The sequence below is a fragment of the Eschrichtius robustus genome, chromosome 14 (genome assembly GCF_028021215.1).
Source record: "Eschrichtius robustus isolate mEscRob2 chromosome 14, mEscRob2.pri, whole genome shotgun sequence".
Taxonomy (NCBI): Eukaryota; Metazoa; Chordata; class Mammalia; order Artiodactyla; family Eschrichtiidae; genus Eschrichtius; species Eschrichtius robustus.
Window position 1 is genome coordinate 10523708 of NC_090837.1, and position 24176 is coordinate 10547883.

General features: G+C 44.3%; 1 protein-coding gene across 1 annotated transcript in view; it reads right to left on the minus strand.

The window, feature by feature from the left end:
• Window positions 1–24176, minus strand: part of CCDC60 (coiled-coil domain containing 60) — a 164574-nt gene that overhangs the window by 78969 nt on the left and 61429 nt on the right. Inside the window, exon 2 of the mRNA XM_068563705.1 lies at window positions 14942–15021. Within this exon, the coding sequence (XP_068419806.1) occupies window positions 14942–15021 (80 nt within the window). The remainder of the gene's footprint in view (window positions 1–14941; window positions 15022–24176) is intronic.

Here is a 24176-nt window from a genome sequence, read left to right on the forward strand (position 1 = left end):
AAATGCATACACACGTTCAGCCAAAAACATGCATAAGAATGCTCATAGCAGCTCTCTTCATAATAGCCCTAAAGTGGAAACCACCCAAATGCCCATCAATCCCAGAACGAGTATGTTATGCTACTTTCACACAATGGAAACTGCCCAGAAACTGAAGGATTACAAACCCCAACTCTGTGAGGCAGTGTGGATAAATCTCAGAAACATAATGTCCAATGAAAAAAAAAAAAAACCAAACAGATACGATAAGAGTGCCAACTGTACAATTTCACTTACGCAACGTTCAAAGCAGGAGATACTAAATGTAAGTCCTGGAAGTCAGGAGAGTGATTTTCTTTGGGGTGAGATAGTGACCGGGAGGGACACGAGCAGGTTTTCTGAGGGGCCTGGTAACATCCCTTTTCTTGATGGGGGTGTGGGTTCCATGGGTGTGTTCATCTTGTGAAAATTTATTGAGCTGTAGGCTTAATGATTTGTGTGCTTTCCTGTATTATGTTATATTTCAATTAAAAAGTTCAAAAAAATTACAGGGCTTAATGCAGGCAGCATTTGCGCTAAGTGGTGGATTAGTGCTTTATTGTACAGCCTGTGGTTACATCCATTAGAATGATGGCTTGTTGAACAATCCCAATAGGAAGAGATTTCAAATCAATATGGAAATCCAGCACTAACAGCTGCATCTGCACCGCCTCCACTTACAAACTATCCATCCTCACTCCCCGCTCCTACCCGGTATCAGATTTGCTCCAATGGTCCCTTAAACACGGACCTTTGAGGTTCAGAGTCTGGGATCGGGTGTGACATGCTGGATCTCGTGCTGAGCTCTGCCTGTAGCCCCATGACTGGGGACAGGGAGAAATCCGTGAGATCATGACCATACTGTACAATAGTTACAGTCACCTGGGGAACATGAAGGATGTAACACATGCAGCTACCATTTATCAAGTATTTACCATGTGTCAGGCACTGTTCTAAGTGCTTTATTAACTCATTTAATCCTCACAAGATCCCTGAGAGAGGAAGAAAGTATTTTTGCAGTCTCTACTCTGGGGAATTAGAGAAATTAGGAAGGCTGTTCACCACTATGTGGCTTGTAAGCCGCAGAGCTGGGATTTGAACCCCAGCAGTCTGGCTCAAAGCCTGCACGGACTGACAGGACGTGTGCGTGCTTACTGCTCTGAGCTAGGTTTCCTCGCGGCTCAGCCCGGCCGCCTGATCTTTTCAGGGATGCATCCCGTCACCTTCCATTCCCCCTGTCCCCTCAGCCTGATGCCTAAAAAAAAAGCCAGAGGGATTCTGAAACATGCATTCGTTCATTCAACAAAAGTATTTGTAAGCACCAAGTACATTCCAGACACTGTGCTGGACACTGACAATATATTTGTGAGAAAGAGTTATGGCCCCTGTTGTTAGGGAGCCTTTAATCTAGTGGTGGAAATGGCCATTATTCAAATAACTAAACAAAACTGCAAAATTATACACATTAAGCAAGAAGTACAACATGGAACAAAGGCCCTAGAGTAGATGTGAGTTCCAGCTCTGCTACTAACACATCCTGTGATCTTGGACAAGGCAATGCCTCTCTCTGGGCTATGGTTTCCTCACCTGGGACATGGGGGCCTTAGAATAGATGATCAATTCCCAAACTGACTGTGGTAGTCAATGCTACCACATCTGTGGGATGTTAATTTAGGATGGTTGTGCATGAGGACAAAACGTTCCATTGTCAGTTCAGTTGTGTTTTCATAACCTCTCTCTTCTTGTTATTCAAGCTTTTATTTCTGGACACATATTCCAGGGCATGCTGGGGAAAGCCACCCAGAATCCCCCTTCTAGACAGAGGCCCCCATTTCTCCAGGTGCTGGTGTCTGCTGAGGGCTCATGGCTGAGTTCTTTCCCAGGATCTGTCATCAAATAAAAGGAGCTGCTTCAATAAAGGGTACGCCCCTCCTTAGAGGAAACCTGCATTCAGCGACTGGTTCCTCCAAGAGTACAAAGGTCTGGTCCTCTTGCCTCTAAAGCTGGGATATCTCAGAATGGCCATCCCAGCTCGAGCTCCCTGCGGGATCATCTGAAGTTTGCGCCGTGATTGCTTCTCAGCTCAACTTCTCCCTCTGCCCATCCTGCTGCCCTTACTTGCTTACAGGTGTTGCTCCTAAGAGCACTTCCCAATGAACAACCTGCATGAAGATCTCCATCTCAGAGTCTGTCCCAGGGAAACTGACCTACAGCAGTTAGGTGCAAGAGTGACCCTCAGAAGTAGACTCTAAAATGGGATTTTGGATCAGTCTCCCTAAGGCAATAGAAATAAAAGCAAAAATAAACAAATGGGACCTAATCAAACTTGTAAGCTTCTGCACAGCAAAGAAAACCATCAACAAAACAAATGGACAACTTACAAAATGGGAGAAAAGATTTGCAAACGACACCACTGACAAGGGGTTAATTTCCAAAATATACAAACAGCTCATACAACTCAGTATCAAAAAAGCAAATAACCCATTCGGAAATGGGCAGAAGACCTAAATAGACATTTCTCCAAAGAATACATCCGGATGGTCAACAGGCACATAAAATATTCAACATCACTAATTATTAGAGAAATGCAAATCAAAACCAGAATGAGGTATTGCCTCACACTGGCCAGAATGGCCATCATCAGAAAGTCTACAAATAATAAATGGTGGAGAGGGTGTGGAGAAAAGGGAACCCTCCTCCACTGTTGGTGGGAATGTAAATTGGTGCAGCCACTACAGAAAACAGTACGGAGGTTCCTTAAAAAACTAAAAATAGATCTACCACATGACCCAGCAATTCCACTACTGGGTATGTATCTGGAAAAAATGAAAACTCTTAATTCGGAAAGACACATTCACCTCAATATTCACAACAACACTAGTTACAATAGCCAAGACACAGAAGCAACCCAAGTGCTCATTAATGGATTGGCTTAAAAAGATGTGGTACATATATACAATGGAATATTACTCAGCCGTAAAAAAGAATGGAATATTACCCAGCCATAAAAAAGAATGGAATATTACCATTTGCAGCAACATGGATGGGCCTAGAGAATATTATGCTCAGTGAAATAAGTCAGACAGAGAAAGAAAATACTATATGATATCACATATGTGGAATCTAACAAATATTACAAATGAATCTATATACAAAACAGAAACAGACTCAGAGACACAGAAAACAAACTTACGGTTACCAAAGGGGAATGGGAGGGGAGGGAGGGACAAATTAGGAGCATGGGATTAACAGATACACACTACTGTACATAAAGTAGATAAACAACAAGAATTTACTGTATAGCACAGGGAATTTTACCCAATATCTTATCATAGCCTATAATGGAATATAATCTGCAAAAAAAAGATGGAATTTTGGAGCTGGATTAACCACCATCCATCTGGCAATGAGCACCTGATCCAGTGGCGTGCTGAGCCAACCCACACCAGCTTGTGAGCGTGGACTGTCGACATCTCTTCCCAACCACACATTCAGTGCCATCACATTAGTAGCTTGCGGCTGGCTATGGTGGGAGTATTTACACCACAGAAATGAGCAAATACAACATATCAAGATTTTTTTCCCCCCACTGAAGAGTGGGGTGTTAAACACGTGCCAGCAAACCTCCCATCCCGTCTCTGGCAGTAGGAGCAGTAGTGAGCGGCCCTGGTAGGCTGCGGAAAGAGCAGCTGTCAGCACTCTCATGGGGGGGGGAGAAGACGGGACCAGACACCCGCGGGAGGTGCTGCACGGGCTGGTGAAACATCTCAAGCTGTTGAGAGGTCTGGGGGAGGTGACGGTAACAAAGACTGTGGAGCTAGATGGCTGTTGTGCGGGGTCTACTGGTGCACCAGAGAAGATAATGAAAGAGTGAGGGTGGGTAATCACCGATTCAAGGTGAAGCGTGAAAGCTAGAGAGCCTCTTGGCACGTGTAACATTCCCTGTGACACAGTGATCCCAGTTATGACCCATCATAAGATGGAAGTGGGACACCTGGAATCAGGCACGAGCAGGGTCAGAGGGCACAGTTAAGGTGCGTGGGCGGTGGTGCGGACTCCTGTGTCACCCACCGGTGATGCTGCACTATCCTGCGTCTCCACTGCCTGACGGCACCCCCAGGAAACCACGGCACACAAGTCTCCATCTGAGACCGCTTCCCTAGTGACCCATCCCGCGACACATATTAAACATCAGTGGAGTTTATATCCAGACTTTTATCTAGCTTTTTTCCCTCATTCACGGTGTCTAATCTGCCACGTAGCCAGAAATGGAAGTCCATGGTTTAAAAATTAGCCAATGCTGGGCTTCCCTGGTGGCGCAGTGGCTGAGAATCCGCCTGCCAATGCAGGGGACGCGGGTTCGAGCCCTGGTCTGGGAAGATCCCACGTGCCGCGGAGCAACGAGGCCCGCGAGCCACAGCTACTGAGCCTGCGCGTCTGGAGCCTGTGCTCCGCAACAAGAGAGGCCGTGACGGTGAGAGGCCCGCGCACCGCGATGAAGAGTGGCCCCCGCTTGCCACAACTAGAGAAAGCCCTCGCACAGAAACGAAGACCCAACACAGCCATAAATAAAAATAAAAATAAAAAAATAAAAAATCAGCCAATGCTGAGCTATGTGCGTTTAAGTAGACTTCCTTACTACAGAACTTTACAGAACCTTGAAATTCTACTGTGAATTGGGAATCTCTGAGGTGGGGATGTAGTTCATAGCATTTTCCAAACATATGTGACCACAGAACACTTTTCTTCATAGCGCACCTTGTAGGATGCGTGCTCAGCTCAACATAAGAGGGGAAACTTTGGAGAAGGTGACCTGTTCTCTTCAAGAGCTAAAATCCAGGGCGTCTCCTAAAACCAGTAGCTCCCTCTGCTCGTGGTTTGGGGGGACTGAGGTCAGCATTACTGCAGTGATGCTGAAAATGATGGAAGAGTAACAGTTGTCACTCATTGTCAGTATTTTATCTCCTGGCATTTCCTCTCTGAATGTAGCTGATATGGACTCTCCCTCTGGTAAAAAAGGGATGCAAATGAAACAAAACTCTGACCTGGATAATATCCCCCCCCACCCCGTTCCCTCCCAGCTCTGGGGAAGCCAAATATAGTGTGAGGTCTTTGTTTTAGATAACAGACCGTCTCTTTTTCTCCCTCTGTCTCTTAAACACACACACACACACACACACACGCGTGCACGCACACACATTTAATCAATAGGGTAAATTCACCTTAGGACCTATTTACCTAAGAGTTTTGTAGGGTCGGGCAGAACTGAGTTAAATCATTTTCTTGCCCACAGAAGAGAAGCATATATTGTCTGTACTATGCAGGCTTCCCCTGAAATGGTGAGGAGCACATTTGTGCATGGTCCAAGACCACTGAGGTCTGGGGAACGGAAGATGCCGGCCTGAGGGCTTCTAGCTTGTCACACATGGGTGGGACTCTGACTTCCTTGGTCTTGCCTCTGTTTACAGAGCACTGGAGGAGCAAAGGGAAGGAAGTGAAGCAGAACAGGAGATTTTTACGCACATTGTTTCATTTCGTCCTCACCAAAAAAATCCTTGAAAGAAAGGCATTGATTCCATTCTACAGATGAGGGGTAGGTTTAGAGAAGTAAAATGACGAGGCTGAGGTCACTCAGCTGATGAGTGACAGGACGGGGTTTCTTTGCTTCCAAAGCTCATGCCCTTCATGGCTGCCCTTGAATATCTGCAGACAGTCTCAGGACAACCAGCTTAAAGACAACAACAACTACCTTTTATCGATCTACTCCTACATTCTTCACCCACATCTGCCCCCGCAAATCCCAACAACTGTGTGAAGCAGACTTCTTATCCCTGCAACCCATCCCATAGATAAAGAAACCAAGAAGTGAACTGATTCGTTCATGGCCACCCAGGTAATAACTGGTCGAGTCAAGATTTGAACCCACAGCCAGTGCACTTTCAGCTATACTGTGTGAACCCTCCAAGCCTGGCTATAAGCCTGAGAACACTGCCTGTCATCTGGGAAAGGATTTCAGAAAACAGAGTTTTGTGCAAACCTTTATGTAACAAAAGGTTCAAGGGTTCAAGATATTTTGATGCTTAAATTTGAAAACATGGTCTTCTAGTTGAGTTCCTTTTTAATGTGGGGTCCTCTGAGGCAGCCATAGCCATAAGGAGAGAAATTAAACAAAGATATCCACCCTCAGTGGAGAGTGGTAAAAGAAAAGCAGAGAAGAAAACTTGCCCTAGAACTATAGTTAACTAGCGGTGTCAAAGACACACGAAGATACCAGTAACAAAGAAAAAGTAGGTAGAGCCTCTGGGTCACATTCAAGATGATACAAATGCAATTAACTCGAGCCAGGTTCCTCTAGCCCACAGCAGTGACCTACCCTTTGGGTGTGAGGCTGTGTTGATCATTTCTGGGCTAAGGACACGGGGCCAAGTCCTCTCCTTCATGGAACATGCTGGGGACTCATTAATGTCCACCCGCTGGCTGCAGGGCATGGGGATGATGTAATGTGGGGGAACTAAGGTCTTCTTTGAATGATTCATAAGGTACCATTCAGAAGGCTTACCTTTGCCTGCATTCCAAAGTATTGACCAGCATATAAATCCATGATGTTAAACAATTCTGCGGCTTTGAGGCAAGTCTCAAGTCTGGGGAGGGGGCAGTGGGAAGAATCAGGCTTGAACTTTGAAATGAAGAAGTTCTGGGCTATAGGCTACGGATGTGGAGGTCCTGGGTGTTGAGTGATGAGACGCAGAAGCCATTGAGAACCGTCAGTAAATGTCAGAGGTCAACAACCATTTTTCAACTATTTAAATTCACTGATTAAGATCAGCCTCATTTATGAAGGGATTTGAGTGAGGTTTGTTCTCCTGCTGGTCTCTTACACTCCCTCCCTCATCTTGGATTAATAAGGTGCCATATTATAGATACCAAAGTCTTACACTCCCGCCCTCATTTTGGATTAATAAGGTGCCATATGATAGATACCAAAGTCTCCTTTTGAGTCTTCTAATTTAGAGATGACAAATAAATTACATCCTGTTTAACAACCCTAATCAATGGTGGTAGCTACCTGGAGTGCTGGATTGAGAGGACTTTTGAGACCAAGTCTGGGCTCAAATGGAAAGAGTGCTGTGCTCCATCAGTAATGTCTGCCTTGGGCACAGGAGAAAGGAGTGGGGGTACATGTGCCACCCATCTAGATTTAACTTTTAATTAAATTATTTGTTTCGTCTCTTTTTGTTTCAAGAAGAGAAGTTCACTCCACCTACCAGCTTAGACACAAACCATAACTCAAAGGGAATGTCCCTTATTAAACACCATTAACTCATAAAGCAGCCCAGCAACAGAGTGGGATGATAAAATGTCATATTTCCTCTGGATTTCTCTGTCTTTATAGACTAAGAAGTCATTTTAGTCATCGGGGTCCTTGGTTGCCAAGCTATTCCACTCAAGAGGGGTTTATTATAAGAGTACATATAGGGCTGATAAAGGGTTTGAAAAATCTTGTGGGAATCCAAGACCAGGAACTCAAAGAGGAATTGGAGATTTTCTCCCAAAAGAGCTTCAGGGACCTCAGTAGCAGGATCTGAAAGTCTTCAGGTTGAGTCTAGACTTGACGTCGGGCTCTCTTCTCTTAGGTTGCTGTCTTCTCCTCTAACTTCCCACTCGGCTCCTTCATCGTCCCTCTCTTTGCCCCGCACGCCCTGGTTCCCTACAGCTCTCCACGCCTCTCTGGTCCCCCTTCCTCAGAGCCTTGTAGCTTCTCCCCTCACTGCTACCTCCTTGATCCTTGACGTGGCTTCCACTTTACATTCCCAAGAGGGGGACTCTGATTTGTACAAATTAACTTTTGGGAAACTAGCTCATGTCTCAAAGGCTAGCTCAGAATTGGCTATCTGACTGCGGTCTACTGAAAAAAATGACCCCAAATCTCCACCCTTTTGCAACGAGACTTTGCAGATCTTCCCATCAAGAAGTGGAGTCTATTCCCCCACCTTTTCTTTAAAAAAACTGATTAGGGGCTTCCCTGGTGGCGCAGTGGTTGGGAGTCTGCCTGCTAGTGCAGGGGACACGGGTTCGGGCCCTGGTCTGGGAGGATCCCGCATGCCGCGGAGCGACTGGGCCCGTGGGCCACGGCTGCTGGGCCTGCGCGTCTGGAGCCTGTGCTCTGCAACGGGAGAGGCCGCGATGGTGGGGGGCCCGCGCACCGCGATGAAGGGTGGCCCCCGCTTGCCGCAGCTGGGGGAAGCCCTCGCACGGAGGCGGAGACCCAACACAGCCAAATAAATAAATAAATAATTAAAGGTGCTAATAATTTAAAAAAAAACTGATTAATTAATTAATTTATTTTTGGCTGTGTTGGGTCTTTGTTGCTGCGCACAGGCTTTCTCTAGTTGCGGCGAGCGGGGGCTACTCTTTGTTGCGGCGTGCAGGCTTCTCATCGCGGTGGCCTCTCTTGTTGCGGAGCATGAGCTCTAGGCACGCAGGCTTCAGTAGTTGTGACACGTGGGCTCAGTAGTTGTGGTGCATGGGCTTAGTTGCTCCATGGCGTGTGGGATCTTCCTGGACCAGGGCTCGAACCCACGTCCCCTGCACTGGCAGGCGGATTCTTAACCACTGCGCCACCAGGGAAGTCCCTATTCCCCCACCTTTAATCTGGGCTGGATCTGTGACTTGCTGTGGTCACAAGAATATGGTGGAAGTGATGTTTTGCCAGTTCTTAGCATAAATCTTCAGAGGCTTCACACACTTCCATTCTCTCTCAGAATCCTGCCATGGTGAGAACAAGGCCTGACTGACCTGCTTGAGAATGAGACACCATGTTGTTAGGGCCAAGGCCACCCTAGACCTCCCTATGGCTGGTTATCCTCCAAACCATAGGCGAGAGCCCAGTCAAGATCAGCAAAGTCACCTCCCCAACCCTCAGCTGATGACAGACACTCAAGGGAGACCAGCTGAGATCAGAGAACCTCCCAACTGAATTACAGACTCATAAACACTAATATATGTGACTGTTTTAAGTCACTGACTTTTTGAGGTGACTTGTTATGTGGTGATAGCTAACTGATACAATGACTGCAAGTAAATCTCTGAACTTTGCTGAGTCTCAGTTTTCTCATCTGAGAAATGGAGCAAAAGGAACTTTCCTGCCTGCCTCAGGGAAGATTTTTAAGATACGATGCAAATATAAACTTTAGCAAATATTTATTGAGTGCTTCTCTATGCTAAGAACTGAGCTAGACCCTGGGGATTCCCAGGACAGACTGACCCTGTTGCAGGACAACATCAGCACCTTCTCCTCCCAGCCACAGGCCATTCCCCAACAAGGCAGAGTGGACACTCCAGCTTGAAGGCAGTGGAAGAGGGAGACCAGCCTGATGGAGACAGCAATGGCCCAGCCATCTCATCAACTGGTTTATCCCACAGATTTATATGTAAGCCATCTCCCTCAGTCACTTCCCCCTGAGTTAATGTACAGGCCTTCCCCCTTATTTTTAACTTCTAAGTTCCAGGGATGGACAACAGAATTAATTCATCCCATCACTAAGCACTCGGGGACCATGACAGCGGACATGATATTTTCTAGGTTAGGAGACATCTTCCATCCCCGTGAGGGTGGAAGAGATAAAAACATGTTGATCCCGCCTTCTCCCTTGTCTCCCACATCTGATCTCATCCTGTGCCTCCAAACAAATCCCGAATCCACCCACTCCTCTCCAATTCACTGCTATTTGCTGATCCAAGCCATCGACATCTCTTACCACACAGCCTTTCTACTGGTCCCTATGCAGCCGATGGGATGTTCTTTTAAAGATCAGATCATATCCTTCTCTTGTTCAGAAACCTCCAACGGGTTCTCATTGCACTTAGACTAAAACCCAAACTTTTCCCCACGGCGTGTGAGGCCCGAGGGCCTGTGGGCTCCAGCCTGTGCCCATCTCCCTCACTCTGGTCTAGCCACGCTGGCCTTCTGTTTCTCCAGCGTTTCTGGTTTGTCCCAGGTTTGGCACCCATCCATCTGTTGTCCCGTGAAATACTCCACCGTTCAGGTGTCAGCCCATGGCCCCCTTTACAAAACTGCTCCCTCTGGCCACTCTTGCTAAGGCAGCACTTGCTCCCCGTCACTGCCACTGCTACATACAGGTACGCTTCGGAGTTGCCGCAGGTCGGGTTCCAGACCACTGCGGTAAAGTGAATATCGCAATAAAGTGAGTCACAGTTTTTTGGTTTCCCATTGCATATAAAGTTATGTTTACGCTATATTGTAGTCTCTTAAGTGGGCAATTGCATTGTATCTAAATAAACAATGTACATATCTTAATTAAAAAATACTTCACTGCTAAAGAAGGCTAACCATCCTCTGAGCCTTCAGTGAGTCCTAATCTTTTGCAAGAGTCACATCAAAGATCACTGATCACAGATCACCGTCACACATACAGTAAAAATGGGAAAGTTTGAAATATTGCAAGAATTACCAAAATGTGACGCAGAGATACAAAGCGAGCAAACGCTGTTGGGAAAATGGTGCCGACAGACTTGCCACACACTTTCCATTTGTAAAAAACGCAGTATCTGTGAAGTGCAGTAAAACGAGCTATGCCTGTACATCATCACCTTGCTTTATATTCTTCATAGGATACGGCCAACGTCCCCTGCCCCAATCCTGTTTATTTACCTGCTAACTTGTTTGTCTTTGCCCCATTTTAATGCACATCACTGTCTCTTATTCATTGAGGACAGGAATTTTGACTACTTCGTGCACTGCCGTGTCTCCAATATATACAATGATGCCTGGTGTATACCTGGTGATGCCTGGTAGTCAACAAATATTTGTTGAAGAAAATGAATGAGCACAGAAAAACTAAGGAGGGACCAAGAAGAAGTGTCTAACTTCATACAAAAGAAAAAGCTTCTTCCTTTGCCAAAATTCCACCTTTGTCATATCTCACTGCCCTGCTTCAGCAGTCTACCAAATGCAGCTGGAAAGCAAAGTCGCAGACCTTGGAAACAGGTGCATAATCTGTACCCTGCTGGGATCTGCTGGAAGAGGGGGTTAATTCATCGCTGCTTATTTGCAGTTGCCAGTACCTAACTAAACTTTGCCACGGGTATATCACAGCTTCAGGTTCAACATTTCAGTTGTTTTCATTGCAGAGCTGTCTATTTTCCTTAAAAAAACAAAAACAAACCAAAAAAACCCATGTGCAATAAAAAGTACCGGCAGCTTCGGAGGAAAACATGTCATTGGCTTCAAGAGTCAACCAAGAACTGGGCACACACAGAAGCCCCGGTTGTCAACTTCTGCTAGGAGACATTTGGGAAGTGAGTGCACAGTGTGCTGCTTGGTGCCACCGAACATCTGGTGGAAGAGGCGAGGAGGAAAGCTGTTAGATTTTTATTCTTTTTAGCATCATGTTAAATTGGCCATGAAACCAGGGATGGTGCAATTGAATTATAAGGGGGCTGAAGTATTAAATGAAAATCTAGGAGATAGTCAAGGTGTTTGGCTCATTCTGACACCTCCTTTTGGTGTTTTGGGCTAGATTCCAACAGGAGGTGGAGCAGATTTTAAAAACAGTACGTGGAAAAGACAATATCTTCTTTGCTAACAATTCACCTCATTTAATACTGGGTGGTGGAGCCAAGGGGTGTGCATCTCTTGGAGGGGTGACTTCCTCTGGAAAACAAGGTGTTCCTTCTGAAGGGGAATCTCTGGTTCCTTAAATGTCAGTGGGATCCAGGAGTGTGGCCAGATGGAAAGTTTTACTGTCGTTTCTTGCTTTCTTGCTTGTGGCTTTTCTGTCTGGCCCTTTCCACGTTGTCCTTCACGCCCAGCACTTGGACAAGCTGAGTCCGTCTAGCGAGGATGTTAAATTCTAGCCATGGTAAATGTGTCTGGCACAAAGGACAGACTCAGCTTGCCAACTCGAGGATGGCAGAAAAGCCACTGTCTTTATCACCTTTTTGTCACCCCTCTACATCACCCCTCTGCTGACCCCTCTAGGTTAGTGGAAAGTTCTACCTTGGTCATTTTGGGGCATGTCCCCAGAGTGCTGGTGAATGTTTAACAACCATCTCTCTGGAGGGACAAGTAAGCCCTGATTTGTACCTTTTGCTGATTTCTGTGCCTAAGTATTCCCACTGTAGCTGATTTTGACCTACCAATATGATGTCAGTGAATGTGGAGCTGGAAGGAGATTTGCAGTAGCCCCCATTATACAGTATTTCCACTACACAGATACTATAACCAGAAATAACCTCAACTGCATAGCTAGCAGTAAAATGTAGGAAATCATTAAGAAATGATGAGTTGCGAGTATTTATCACCTTTGTTTTAATATAATGTATTTAACTGTAAGTTTCTATAAGTTAATTTTTAACAATAGCTGCGTTTAATAATTGGTTTGCAAATTTCCTGGAAATTCAGCGCGTCAGTTCTGGCTACAAGCTGGCTCACCACTGCTTGTCGCCCTCCCTGGCCTGGGTTGAGTCTTGCTATCTGGAACCTACGTAGATCAAGAAGGCATGTATTGGTACTTGTAGTTACCAGCTCTCAGTCTACAGTATAAATTATTATGGAAATGCTCATTTCCTAGGCTCTAGAGATTCTGGTATGTATGAAGATGTATTAGAATCATCTACCTCCAGGCTAGGAACACTCAGCTGGTAAGAACTGACATGGTCATAATGGCTGTGTACGGCCAGTGTCCGTTCTGATTGGTGCCCATGACATACAGGTGGAACCTCACCTCTGATGCAGTTTCCCTGATGTACCATTTCTTCTGAAGCCTGGAACATTCCCTCTGAAACCTGGAATATCCTTCAGGCATGACTGCAGAGCAGAGTACAAATCCCTGCTGGGAGGTGCACCCTCAGCTGTACAACCCTCTTTCTTCGCTGCCTGCCCAGATGTTGCCCCACTCAGGTAACTCTGGCCTCCTGACACTACCTCTCACCAGTCCCTGGGGCTCCCAGGTTCCCAAGGCATCAGCCTCAAAAGCCCTCTGACCTGGGTTCAAACACTGTAGAGGCCAATGTGTCCACAACTAACAGAGGGGTCCCTGTGGGGCTCATCCGTTGATTTTCAGGGACAAGTTCACATGCCATCTCTGAGCTCTGCTCTGCTTGAAACTCCGAGACTGAGCCCCATCATCCCCCCTTGAGCTGGGGACATTCTCCGCAGGATTATTCCAATGTTGACTATTATGTTAGTCTGATGCGGCTGTCATAACAGAATGGGTGGTCTAAAAACAGACATTTGTTTTCTCCTAGTTCTGGAGGCAAGACGCCCAAGATCAAGGTGTCTCTCCTTGGCTTGCAGATGGCATCTTCTAGCTGTGTCCTTACCTGGCCTTTTCTCTGTGTGTGCACATTCCTGGCATCCTTTCCTCTTCTTACGAGAACACCAATCCTATTGGATTAGGTCCCACCTTTCGGACCTCACTTAACCTTAATTACCTCTTCAACGGCCCTCTCTGCAAGTACAATCACGTTGAGGGTTGGGGCTTTGACATACGGATTTTAGGGGGACACAATTCAATCTGTAACAACTACTGAGCACTGGCAATGTGGTTGATCTAAATTGATATATGTTCTAAGTGCAACATACACTGTGGATTTTCACCATTCATCATTTTTCAGCACATGTTCAAAACAGACTCTAAAGCATCTCATTAATACCTTTTTATATTGATTCCATGTCAAATGACAATACTTCAGATCTATTTGGCTAAATAAATTATTAGAATTACTTTCACTTGTTTTTTCCCACTTTTTTTTAGTGCGGCTACTGAAAAATTTGAAATTACATAACAGCTCACATTATGTTTCTGCTGGACACTGGGTGTCCAGAGACCCTCTCAGCACCGATGCAGGCACCCCTCCTGTGGCCGGTGGGGAAATACTGTTCTCTGGGGCCCCATCCTGATGCCCCCCTTAGCCTCCTTCATCCCTTTCCTCCTCCCCCGTTTCAAAAGCCCACACCTTCCTGCCTCTTCTTGGGCTGTCATCCCGTTCCCTCAAAGCCGTGTGGGGAGGAGATGCAGGTGCGCAGTGAAGGAAGAGCTTCCAGACCATGGAGGTGAGGAAGGAAGCGTCTCGCTGTGATTCTTACCAGCGTCTGGCTCAGAGTGGGAGACACGTGAGATAAGCAGACCCTCCGCGCTGCCTGTATCACCCCCGCTTAGCGTGTCTCTTACGTGTTTTGTGTTAAAAGACTCTCCATCTGTTACTCCGCCTTGAGTTGCTTGGCCAAAAGCCCCATTTATGACCCCACCTTGAGGAGAAAGAAATCCCACCTCACGCCAAGAGATGAAAAAAATATGGTTCTAGACCTCAGTTTGCTCACGTTATCACACTATGGAGGAAGGAATTGGTGGGGTGGAAAAAGATATGAATGGCATTGTCTTCAAGGCTATGGCGCTTTTATGCATTATTTCACCCAGTCCTTCTAACAACCTCATACTATATTCACTTTACAGTTAAGGAAACAGAGACTCAGGGAGGTTAAGTAACTCTTCCAGTGTCACCAGCTGGCAGGTAGCAGGGCCAGTATTTGAGACCAAGTCGATCTGACTCTCGGCTACCACACTGTGCACGTGCAGTAAAAAGGGAAGAGTCTTCTGGAGCATAAGGGAACTCTCTTGAGTTGGATTCAGCCCAAGAAAGCAAAGCAGAGGGAATTCTAGGCATGGGACTGCTGTGAGCAAGAATGGGTAGGTCGGTCTGGTGCAGGTGCTCCCTGAAGAGTCCAACCAAGAAATGGGTCCCATCCCTAGTCCTTACAGGGCTACCCTCCTGCGAATCTCCTGCCTAATGTTCAGGACTGAGGGGCACTGAGACTCGGCAAAGACTCACAGGTATCACCCCATAGCCTGCTTGTCCCTATCGGGCTGTCTGCGGGTCATTCGGTGCAGGGCTCACTCACCGGCTTCGTGTAAGATCTTTCTTGAGGTTTATTATATCCTTCTCCGTATACTTGATGCTCCTCATTGGTTTGTCTGGGACCTGAGGGAAGTCAAGAAGTGAAAGAAGTGTCAGTACAACTGTTCCAAGCGGAGCCAGGCCGCAGGAGGCTCATGCGTTCATGTGACATGTCTGCTCAGCTTGCAGGGGTCCTTAGGCAGCACAGTGTCCTTTTTTCCACCAGAAGAGAGGCCTTGTGGCACACTGGCAACAGCAAGGGCTTTGGAGACGGACGAACCTGAGCTCTGATCCTCTTTCTGTCTGGTGACCACCTGCGTGACCTTGGACAAATTACTCAGCATCTCTGGGCCCTAATTTCTTCAGCAGAAGAACAGGGGAACAATTCCTACTTTGTTGTGATGATTAAATTAATCGCTAAATTCCTGACTCATGGCAAGCATCTGAAAAATGGAAGCTTCTATTATGAGCGTTAGACTCAAAGTAAAGCAAAAAATTAAACGTTGATAATCATTGTTGTAAAGTGGCACAGGTAGCTGATTTAGAGAGCTTGAATTTTGTCAAAATAAAGATGCAAATGTACTCTTCCCCCGCCCTCACTGCTCCCCTAGCAGGATTTTATGAGTGAATTATCCAGGTAATGGTTCATGGGTTTTTCTTTCCCTCTTCTCTATTCATTTGCCTTTCTTAGCCATCAGGGAAACCTCACAAGACTTAAATTTATTACTCAGAGGTGGATATCAGGTCAATATAAAGAAGAGAGTTAAATTAACTATATTGTAATATAAAAGTCACTTTTCTCAGCTAGCAATTTGGTGAACAATAGCAAGACTATTATCTGGATTATCGTGTCTTGAAATTAATTCCTGCAATATTGTTTTTTTTTTTTAATTAAAGGAAATGACAAGAAATTATGGGAAAATGGATGCTTTCAAATGAAACTGTGGGAGAATACATTGTAATGACTTCTCTGAAGGGCAATTTGTCAATGCATACTAAATGTTGCAAAAGCAGGCTTGCCCTTGGTCTAATGATGCTTCTGCTGTCAATCATCCTATGGGAACATCCCTGCATGGGCACAGAGGTTCATATCAACAAAACTGCTAAGATGCTTCTTGTGAGAGCAAACTCTTGGAAATCACAACTTCACAACAGAAGACAGGTTCAATAATCAGGGTGCCTCTAAATGACAGAATACTATGCAGCAATTAAATGTAATGATAATATAATGATCTAAGCCTAGAGGCGCTGGAGGAGTTCTCTGAGGGAGAAGATGTGTTACAAAGTAATAGGTATTGCATGATTCTCTGTTTTTGGAAAAATGATCTGTTTGAATGTATACATATCAAAAGATATGATAAGCTTCCCCCCTCCCCCCGCCATGCAGTGATTCTCTATGGGGGTGGGATTATAGCAGATTTTATTACTTTTTTCTTAGTTTACGTGACTTTCCCATTGCTCTGCAGTAAATATGAATCAGTTATGTAATGAACAAAAAGAAAAGATTTTAAAAAAATAAATGGCAAGTGAAATTTGACCATGGCTGATCAGTGGTACTGTACTGACAGTGTTTTCTGAAGGCACAGTGAGGACAGGTGAGCTACTCACTAACAGAAATCATAGTAACACGGACGTGTGGGAGGAGGTGTGGTGTTTTTTCAGCAGCCATCATCACCCACTTTCTCTGAAAATGAAATTGGGCTGTGGTGCCTGCTGCGCTGGGCCTTTTGAGTGGAATGTGGAAGGCAGGGGATGCAGCTGTATCCAAGTTGAATGACGTTTGGATGGATCTGGAGATTGTCATACTGAGTGTAGTAAGTCAGACAGAGAAAGACAATTATCATATGCTATCACTTATATGTGGAATCTAAGAAAAATGGTACGAATGAACTTATTTACAAAACAGAAATAGAGCCACAGATGTAGAACACAAACTTATGGTTACCAGGGGGGAAAGCGGGAGTGGGGGAAGGGATAAACTGGGAGTTTGGGACTGACATATACACACTACTATATATAAAATAGATAACCAATAAGAGCCTACTGTATAGCACAGGGAACTCTACTCAGTACTCTGTAATGGTCTGTATCGGAAAAAAATCTAAAAAAGGGTGGATATACGTGTAGGTATAACTGATTCACTTTGCTGTAAAGCAGAAGCTAACACAACATGGTAAATCAACTATACTCCCATAAAATTTTTTTTAAAAATTGAGTGATGTCTGTAGTGGGGTGGTGAGGATAGAGAGTGGGGTCTGGAGTGCAGGGAAGGGACTGTTACCAGCCTGCCTGATTCTCAGCCACTTTTCTCCTGGGTCACCCAGTATGCATCCTGTACCAAGCAGCTCGGGTTAGAGGTGGAAAATCTACGGCAAGACCCCGGAGTACCCCATCTTGTTCACTAAGTAAATTGTACGGGATACCAGAAAAGCACCTGGGATAGCCTTGAATAAGCTCAGCTAGACATGAAACAATAAAATCATTTATACACTTTATCTCTTTAGCTATCACTAGGAATGACTTGTAGGTAATATTATCAAGCTTATCCCAATACACCAGGGTGTTTCAATCCCTTGGCTGAAAATTGATGGCAAATCTATCAGTTTTCATCTTGAGGGATGGTGAAGTGGGGGGAGAGACAGTCCTCCAAGGAGGCACATAAGGATCTCTGGGAGTACTTTTTAAAACTTCTGCATAATGGACACCGGCTTTTCTCACGCTCCCAGTATCCCTTCTCCCTCCCTCTTGATACTGGTTGGTTCCCTGGTTAGACTGCCTGCCCCTCAGAAAATACTTACGGTACCAGCAACGGGGTGGTCCTAAATGGCTGAAACCAAACAGCAGAGCCCACCTCTCATCACAGTGACTGGTTGAGGGATGGTCATGTGACACAATTTGGGCTAATGAGATACAAGCAGACTTTTGCCATGGGCTTCTAAAAAGCACGATTCCTAGATCTAAGGAACCACAGGCAAAGAAGTTCTCTTTCCTCATAGACTATGAACAGAGAAGCAGACACCTGTGAGGGTTGCTGGCAGCCATTTTGTGCCTAAGAGGGAGCCACCCTCCAGCTGAAGAAGATATGGGGGGGGGCAGCTTCCCTGGTGGCGCAGTGGTTGAGAATCTGCCTGCTAATGCAGGGGACACAGGTTCGAGCCCTGGTCTGGGAAGATCCCACATGCCGCAGAGCAACTAGGCCCGTGAGCCACAACTACTGAGCCTGCGCGTCTGGAGCCTGTGCTCCGCAGCAAGAGAGGCCACGATAGTGAGAGGCCCGCGCACCACAATGAAGAGTGGCCCCCGCTTGCCGCAACCAGAGGAAGCCCTCGCACAGAAACAAAGGCCCAACACAGCCAAAAAAATAAATAAATAAATAAATAAATAATAATTAAAAGGTGCTAATACTTAAAAAAAAAAAAAAAGAAGAGGAAGATATGGGGGAAGGCAGAGAGGACAGTCAAAGAAAAACTCGTCCCGTGGTACCTTGTTGAACTGAACAAGTTTCAGTAGAACCTGGACTTTTCACGAACATTTCCTTTATTATTTCAACCAGTTTGAATTGGCTTTCCTTTTCCTTACAACCACAAGATTTCTCTCTGAAACAGCTTCCTCCCTTGAGTGTGTCAAGGCAGCAACAGATCAAAAATTATTGCAACAAGTTCTCTTTCCCCTCTTGGGGATTAAGATCAGATGACTCCTATTCTGGTGCATTTTGCAGTGAAAGCGATGAGATTGGCCATGTTGAGATCAAACATTTGAAATCAAGGTTGTCTCTTTCTAATGCCTCATTTTTTTTTTTTCTGAACAGCCAATTAATTCCTTCTTTCAGCAACTTTCTTCAGAGATGTTGTGATTAAAACACTTACGAACAAAGACAAAATAAACACACTCAAGTTTCCTTGCTGTAATTTGAAAATCCATGACTGAAATGCTGCCTGATATCAGTTGTGTACCCATCACTCTCCCAAATGTCTCAGGTTTCACCCCCTTCATGAAGCAACTATGATACTGTCTAAATTTCAAGCATTTTCCCTGAAATCTCACCTAATGATAGTTGCCCATGCACCAGGGATTCACACTATTGTAAAAGAGTGAGTTTGTATAGACTGGGATTGGTGCTGAACAACTTATAGCAGTAAAGCCAAATTGTGTCCTCAACTTGACACAAGACTTTAGCAGGAGAAGATCCACTCCACAAGCGCTGAAATTATGACAGCATTTCAATGGATTCTCAGGAAACCGTTTTCATTGTGACCATTGTTTAATGACAATTTAAATAAGCCACTGGTAATAACTGGCATTGAATGAGGGAGTGCCGGTTGTCAGGATATTTACGAACACACTTTGATATGAGCACAATGAAAAGTTTACGAAGCATCCAAGAATCACTATCTCTACAACCTTTCTGGAGGAAAGTTTCACCATATGTATTACAAGCCTTAAAAATACATATTCTTTTGCTCTAGCAAATCTGCTTCTATCCAAGGAAATTATGCAGCAAGGATGAAAAGATTTATCCATGAGGATATCTACCACAGCAGTGTGAGTAATAGTGAAAAACATCTAAATGTCCAGCAACAGGCATTGGGGCAATAAATTGTGGTCTATCCAGACAATGGTATATGATGATTTCAATTTGGTGCTACTATTTAATGTCGCTGTAGATGTATACTCACTGATTTGGAAAGGAGTATAATTTCAAGGGAAAATGCATGTCACAAATATAAAGGACTTAGATCATAGAGAATTTTAAGATATATATTCATAAAAATTTATAGACATTCCTAAAAAATGTATATAAACTGATACAAATTATGTTTTAAAATACTGACATATGGCAAGGTATATATGTAATAATATAACAAGCTGGAAGTAAATATAACAAATTGTTAACAGAGATGTTATCTCATATTTGAATTGTAGGTAAATAATAATTTTTTATTTTGGTTATTTTTTTCCTGATTTTAAAATAATTTACTTATATTAATTGTCTAATAATAAGATAATAGTGATTTTCATATTTGTAAAGCAATTCTGACTAACTCTATCAACATAAGCAAAATATAAGTTTTTAATGCTGGTCTGGAATGATGTAATTTAAAAGTATATTTTGGGCACAAAGGAACTTATCTACAAAACAGAAATCGAGTTACAGATGTAGAAATCAAGCTTATGGTTACCGGGGGTAAGCAGGGGGAGGGATAAATTGGGAAATTGGGATTGACATATACACACTACTATATATAAAATAGATAAATAATAAGGACCTACTGTACAGCACAGGGAACTCTACTCAATACTCTGTAATGGCCTATATGGGAAAAGAATCTGAAAAAGGATGGATATATTTATATGTATAACTGATTCACTTTGCTATACACCTGAAACTAACACAACATTGTAAATCAACTACACTCCAATACAAATTTTTTTAAAGAAGTATATTTTAACACACTCTATCAGGCAGGGTACAGGCAGGAAATCAGAGCTCATGCAAGATAGTTCAAGAGAGGGACTTTAATACAGGGGAGCAGTTATAAAGGTGTCAGAAGAGCTGAAAAGCCAAATAAGTGAGGGCAAGACATGCTAGAGATTTAACAACAGGAGGAAGTTTGTACCCCCTCCAGGGCTGGAAGGACAAAGGGAAGAGGAAGCCTTCAAAAGCGTTAAGAATTGGGCCACCTGGCAGAAGCTGGACTCATGGAAGACATGTAGTTTCAGTTGGAGGTGCCACCAGAAACTGAGTGAGAGAAGGGGAGAATTAATGCTTCTCTCTCTCTCTCTCTCTCTCTCCCCCTCCCTCCCTCCCTCTCTCCCTCCCTCCCTCTCCCTCCCTCTCTCTCTCTCCCTCCCTCTCTCTCTCCCTCCCTCCCTCCCTCTCTCCCTCCCCCTCCCTCCCTCTCTCCCTCCCCCTCCCTCCCTCTCTCCCCCTCCCTCCCTCTCTCCCCCTCCCTCCCTCTCTCTCTCTCTCTCTCTCCCTCCCTCCCTCTCTCTCTCTCTCTCTCCCTCTCCCCCCTCCACCCCAATTTCCTGCTCCACCTCCTATTGGCTGAACCTACCCGGAAGCCAGCTGGCAAGGGTGCCTGGGAAATATAGTTTGCAAGGATCAGCTCCCTGTGGGGAGCGGGAAATGGAAATGAGGGCCCAAAACAAATGGTTATGTTATAGCTTATGCAAATGCCTTGGCTCCAGGTGCTGACCAGCTACTTTTAGACTATAAAGCTGGTTCTCCCTTTAATCAAGGACCCCTTTGCAGATGATAACTTTGTAATCCCTTACCTTTTGATCCTAAACCTGACACTCCCAGAATTTCCATGGCTTAGATGCATATCCAGAATTAGGATCATTCTCTATCAAAATCATTATCAAAATCCATGTTTCTAGGAAATGCAGAACCCTCCTACTTTTCCCAGTTTCTTTCCCCAGGAAGTACTGTATATTCCAGATCTTCAGAGACCACCTCCTCTTGCATCAAAACTCGTTTGTTCTAAGTCTCACACTTTTTAGACCCTTATTGTTGATAAACAAACTAATGCTAAATCTTTCCTCCCTACTGACACCGATTAAGGTGACTCCGTACCCAAGTAACACATTTGCAAAACAACTCTACTTTTAAGATTATCATCTGGTTATGAAACTAATTAATGGATATCAGGAAAAGATTTTAAAATTAGGAGAAAATAAAAGCCAAGTATAATCCCATCACCATCTCTTTGGATGTCCTTTGTTTCACTTTCTGTGACTACTCCCAGCCGGATTTCATAAAAGCAATCCTGGGAGACTTGATTTTAATCCTGTCTTTTCTTCCTTGGTGCGCCATTGGTCTTAAGAGCCTTCGGTTCTTCCATTGCTTTGCAGAGTGTGGGTGATGCCTTCATTCTTTGTTTCCTGGAAAACCAGGTCGACTCTCTGCCCTGTCCCTTTCTACATACATCATGTGTCCTTTCTCTAATCTGTAAATGGGTCTTCGAGAGCAGGACTGTGAGAAATGCCGCATGACATCCTGTAATGTGTCAGGTTAAAAGATGACAAATGTTGGAGGGGGAGGTGAGAGCACAGACTCACAGTAGAGCCTTAGGTGGGTATGGTTCTTGGGCAGGTACACTCACATTTAATATTCATGTACTGGGACTGTTTAAATAGTAGCATTTGGAAGTGATTTGGTTTAACCTGACAGCTGAGAAGTGGGAGGTGACAGGAATGAATGTAAAGAGTTTTGTTGTCTGAAAGGCCCAGGGTGGAGTCCTAATTCTGTCACTTCGGTGATGGGTAACTTTGGGCCTGTGAAGAGGACCTAATGCTGTCTACAATAACATTATCTTTCACCTATGTGCCATACACGATCCTAAGCGTGTTCTCATTTGAAATACATGATTCCACTTAGTCCTCGCCTCATTATTATTCTTCCCATTTTATAGAGGAGCAAACTGAGGCTTTGAAAGGAGAAAACAACATGCTACTAAGTGGCAAAGTCTGGAACTGAAATCAGCTCAAGTGACATCAAAACATATGTCCTGTTTTGGGTGTTTTTTTTGTTTTTTTTTGTCTCTCTCTCTTTTGTAAGTTTCAGGTGTACAGGTGCATCATAATTCAACATCTGTATACCCTACAAAGTGATCACCACTGCAAGTCTAACTGCCACCCATCACCATACAGTTGACCCCCTTCACCTGGGTTACCCACCTCCCCAAGCACCTTCCCCTCTGGTAACCACTAATCTGTTCTCTTTATGTGTTTGTTTTTGTTTGCTTTGTTTTTTTGGATTCCGCATTTGAGTGAAATCATACGGTATTTGTCTTTCTCTGACTTATTTCACTTAGCATAGTACCTTTAAGGCCCATCCACCTTGTGGCAAATGGCTGGATTTCATCATTTTTATGGCTGAGTAGTATCCCATTATACATATACACCACATCTTCTTCATTCATGCATCCATCAATGGCCACTTAGATTGTTTCCATATCTTGGCTACTGAAGTGGAATATCGGGGTCTCATACTCTTAACTTTTTGAGGAATCGCCATACTGTTTTCCAGAGTGCCTGCACCAATTTACAGTCCCATCAACAGTGCACAAGGTTTCCCTTTTCTCCACATTCTCCGATTCTTGTCTTTTTGATAACCATTCTAACAGGTGTGAGGTGATATCTCATTGTGGCTTTGATTTGCATTTCGCTGATGATTAGAGATGCTGAACATCTTTTCAGGTACCTGTTGGCCATCAGGGTACATCTTCTTTAGAAAAATGTCTATTCAGATCCTCTGCCCAGTTTTTCATCAGGTTTTGCTGCTGCTGTTGTTGAAAAAAGCATGTGTTCTCAACCGCTACTTCATTTTGCCCCCAATTTTGCGTAGCGGGGGCTAAACAAGGGATAGCAGTTGCTAGCTATTAATTTACAGATACTACCTCCAAAGGTTGCCCGCTGAGTTTTGTTAGATTTTGTCATAAAAATTTTTATATGGCAGAAAATCAGAATGATTTGTTGAAGGTCAAGACCAGAGAGGCACTCTTTGAAATGTCTGCTGTTCTCTTGTCTTTTATGAAAGAATGTTCCAAATCCATCTTTGTTACTTCTTAAAACGTGATCTACTTCCTCAAATCAGATTAAGATGGAAACGAATTCCTGCTAAACGTACTTGGGCTGATACAGATGTCAGGGGAACAGCTGGCGGTGCTCTGTCAAGTGGTGAGGCGGGGGGAGGGAGACCATTGGAAAAGAGAACACTGAGGAACAGGCAAGATGATTAGCAAATTTTAGACTCATTATGGACAAGCTGTAAAGAATGGAGAGGCAGAGAGTGGGTAGGGTCCATGGGAAGACGTACACATGAGTCCAGAGACCTTAGCTTGCATACTGATATTTAAGCTTTGGTGGTTTTATGATGTTGATAGACACTTTCCTTTGGGGAGAGTGAATGTTTTTGTCGTAAGGGTATAAGGCAGGTACCTACCTATGTAGGGGTAACCCTGAACTAGTGACCTCATCCACACGCAGACCTTCCAACTAAAATATGAAGTGAGCTATTGAATTCTTTAAAGACTCTCTTCAATAAAGGCAGGGTGCATCTTTTAGGGAGTATTTATTTATTATTTGTTAGATATAATTGACATATTAAGTTTCAGATGTACAACATAATGATTCCTTATTTGTAGAGTACGCTGGAAAATGTTCACCACAATAAATCTAGTTGACACCGTCACCTTACATAGTTACAGGAAATTTTTCTTGTGGTAAGAACT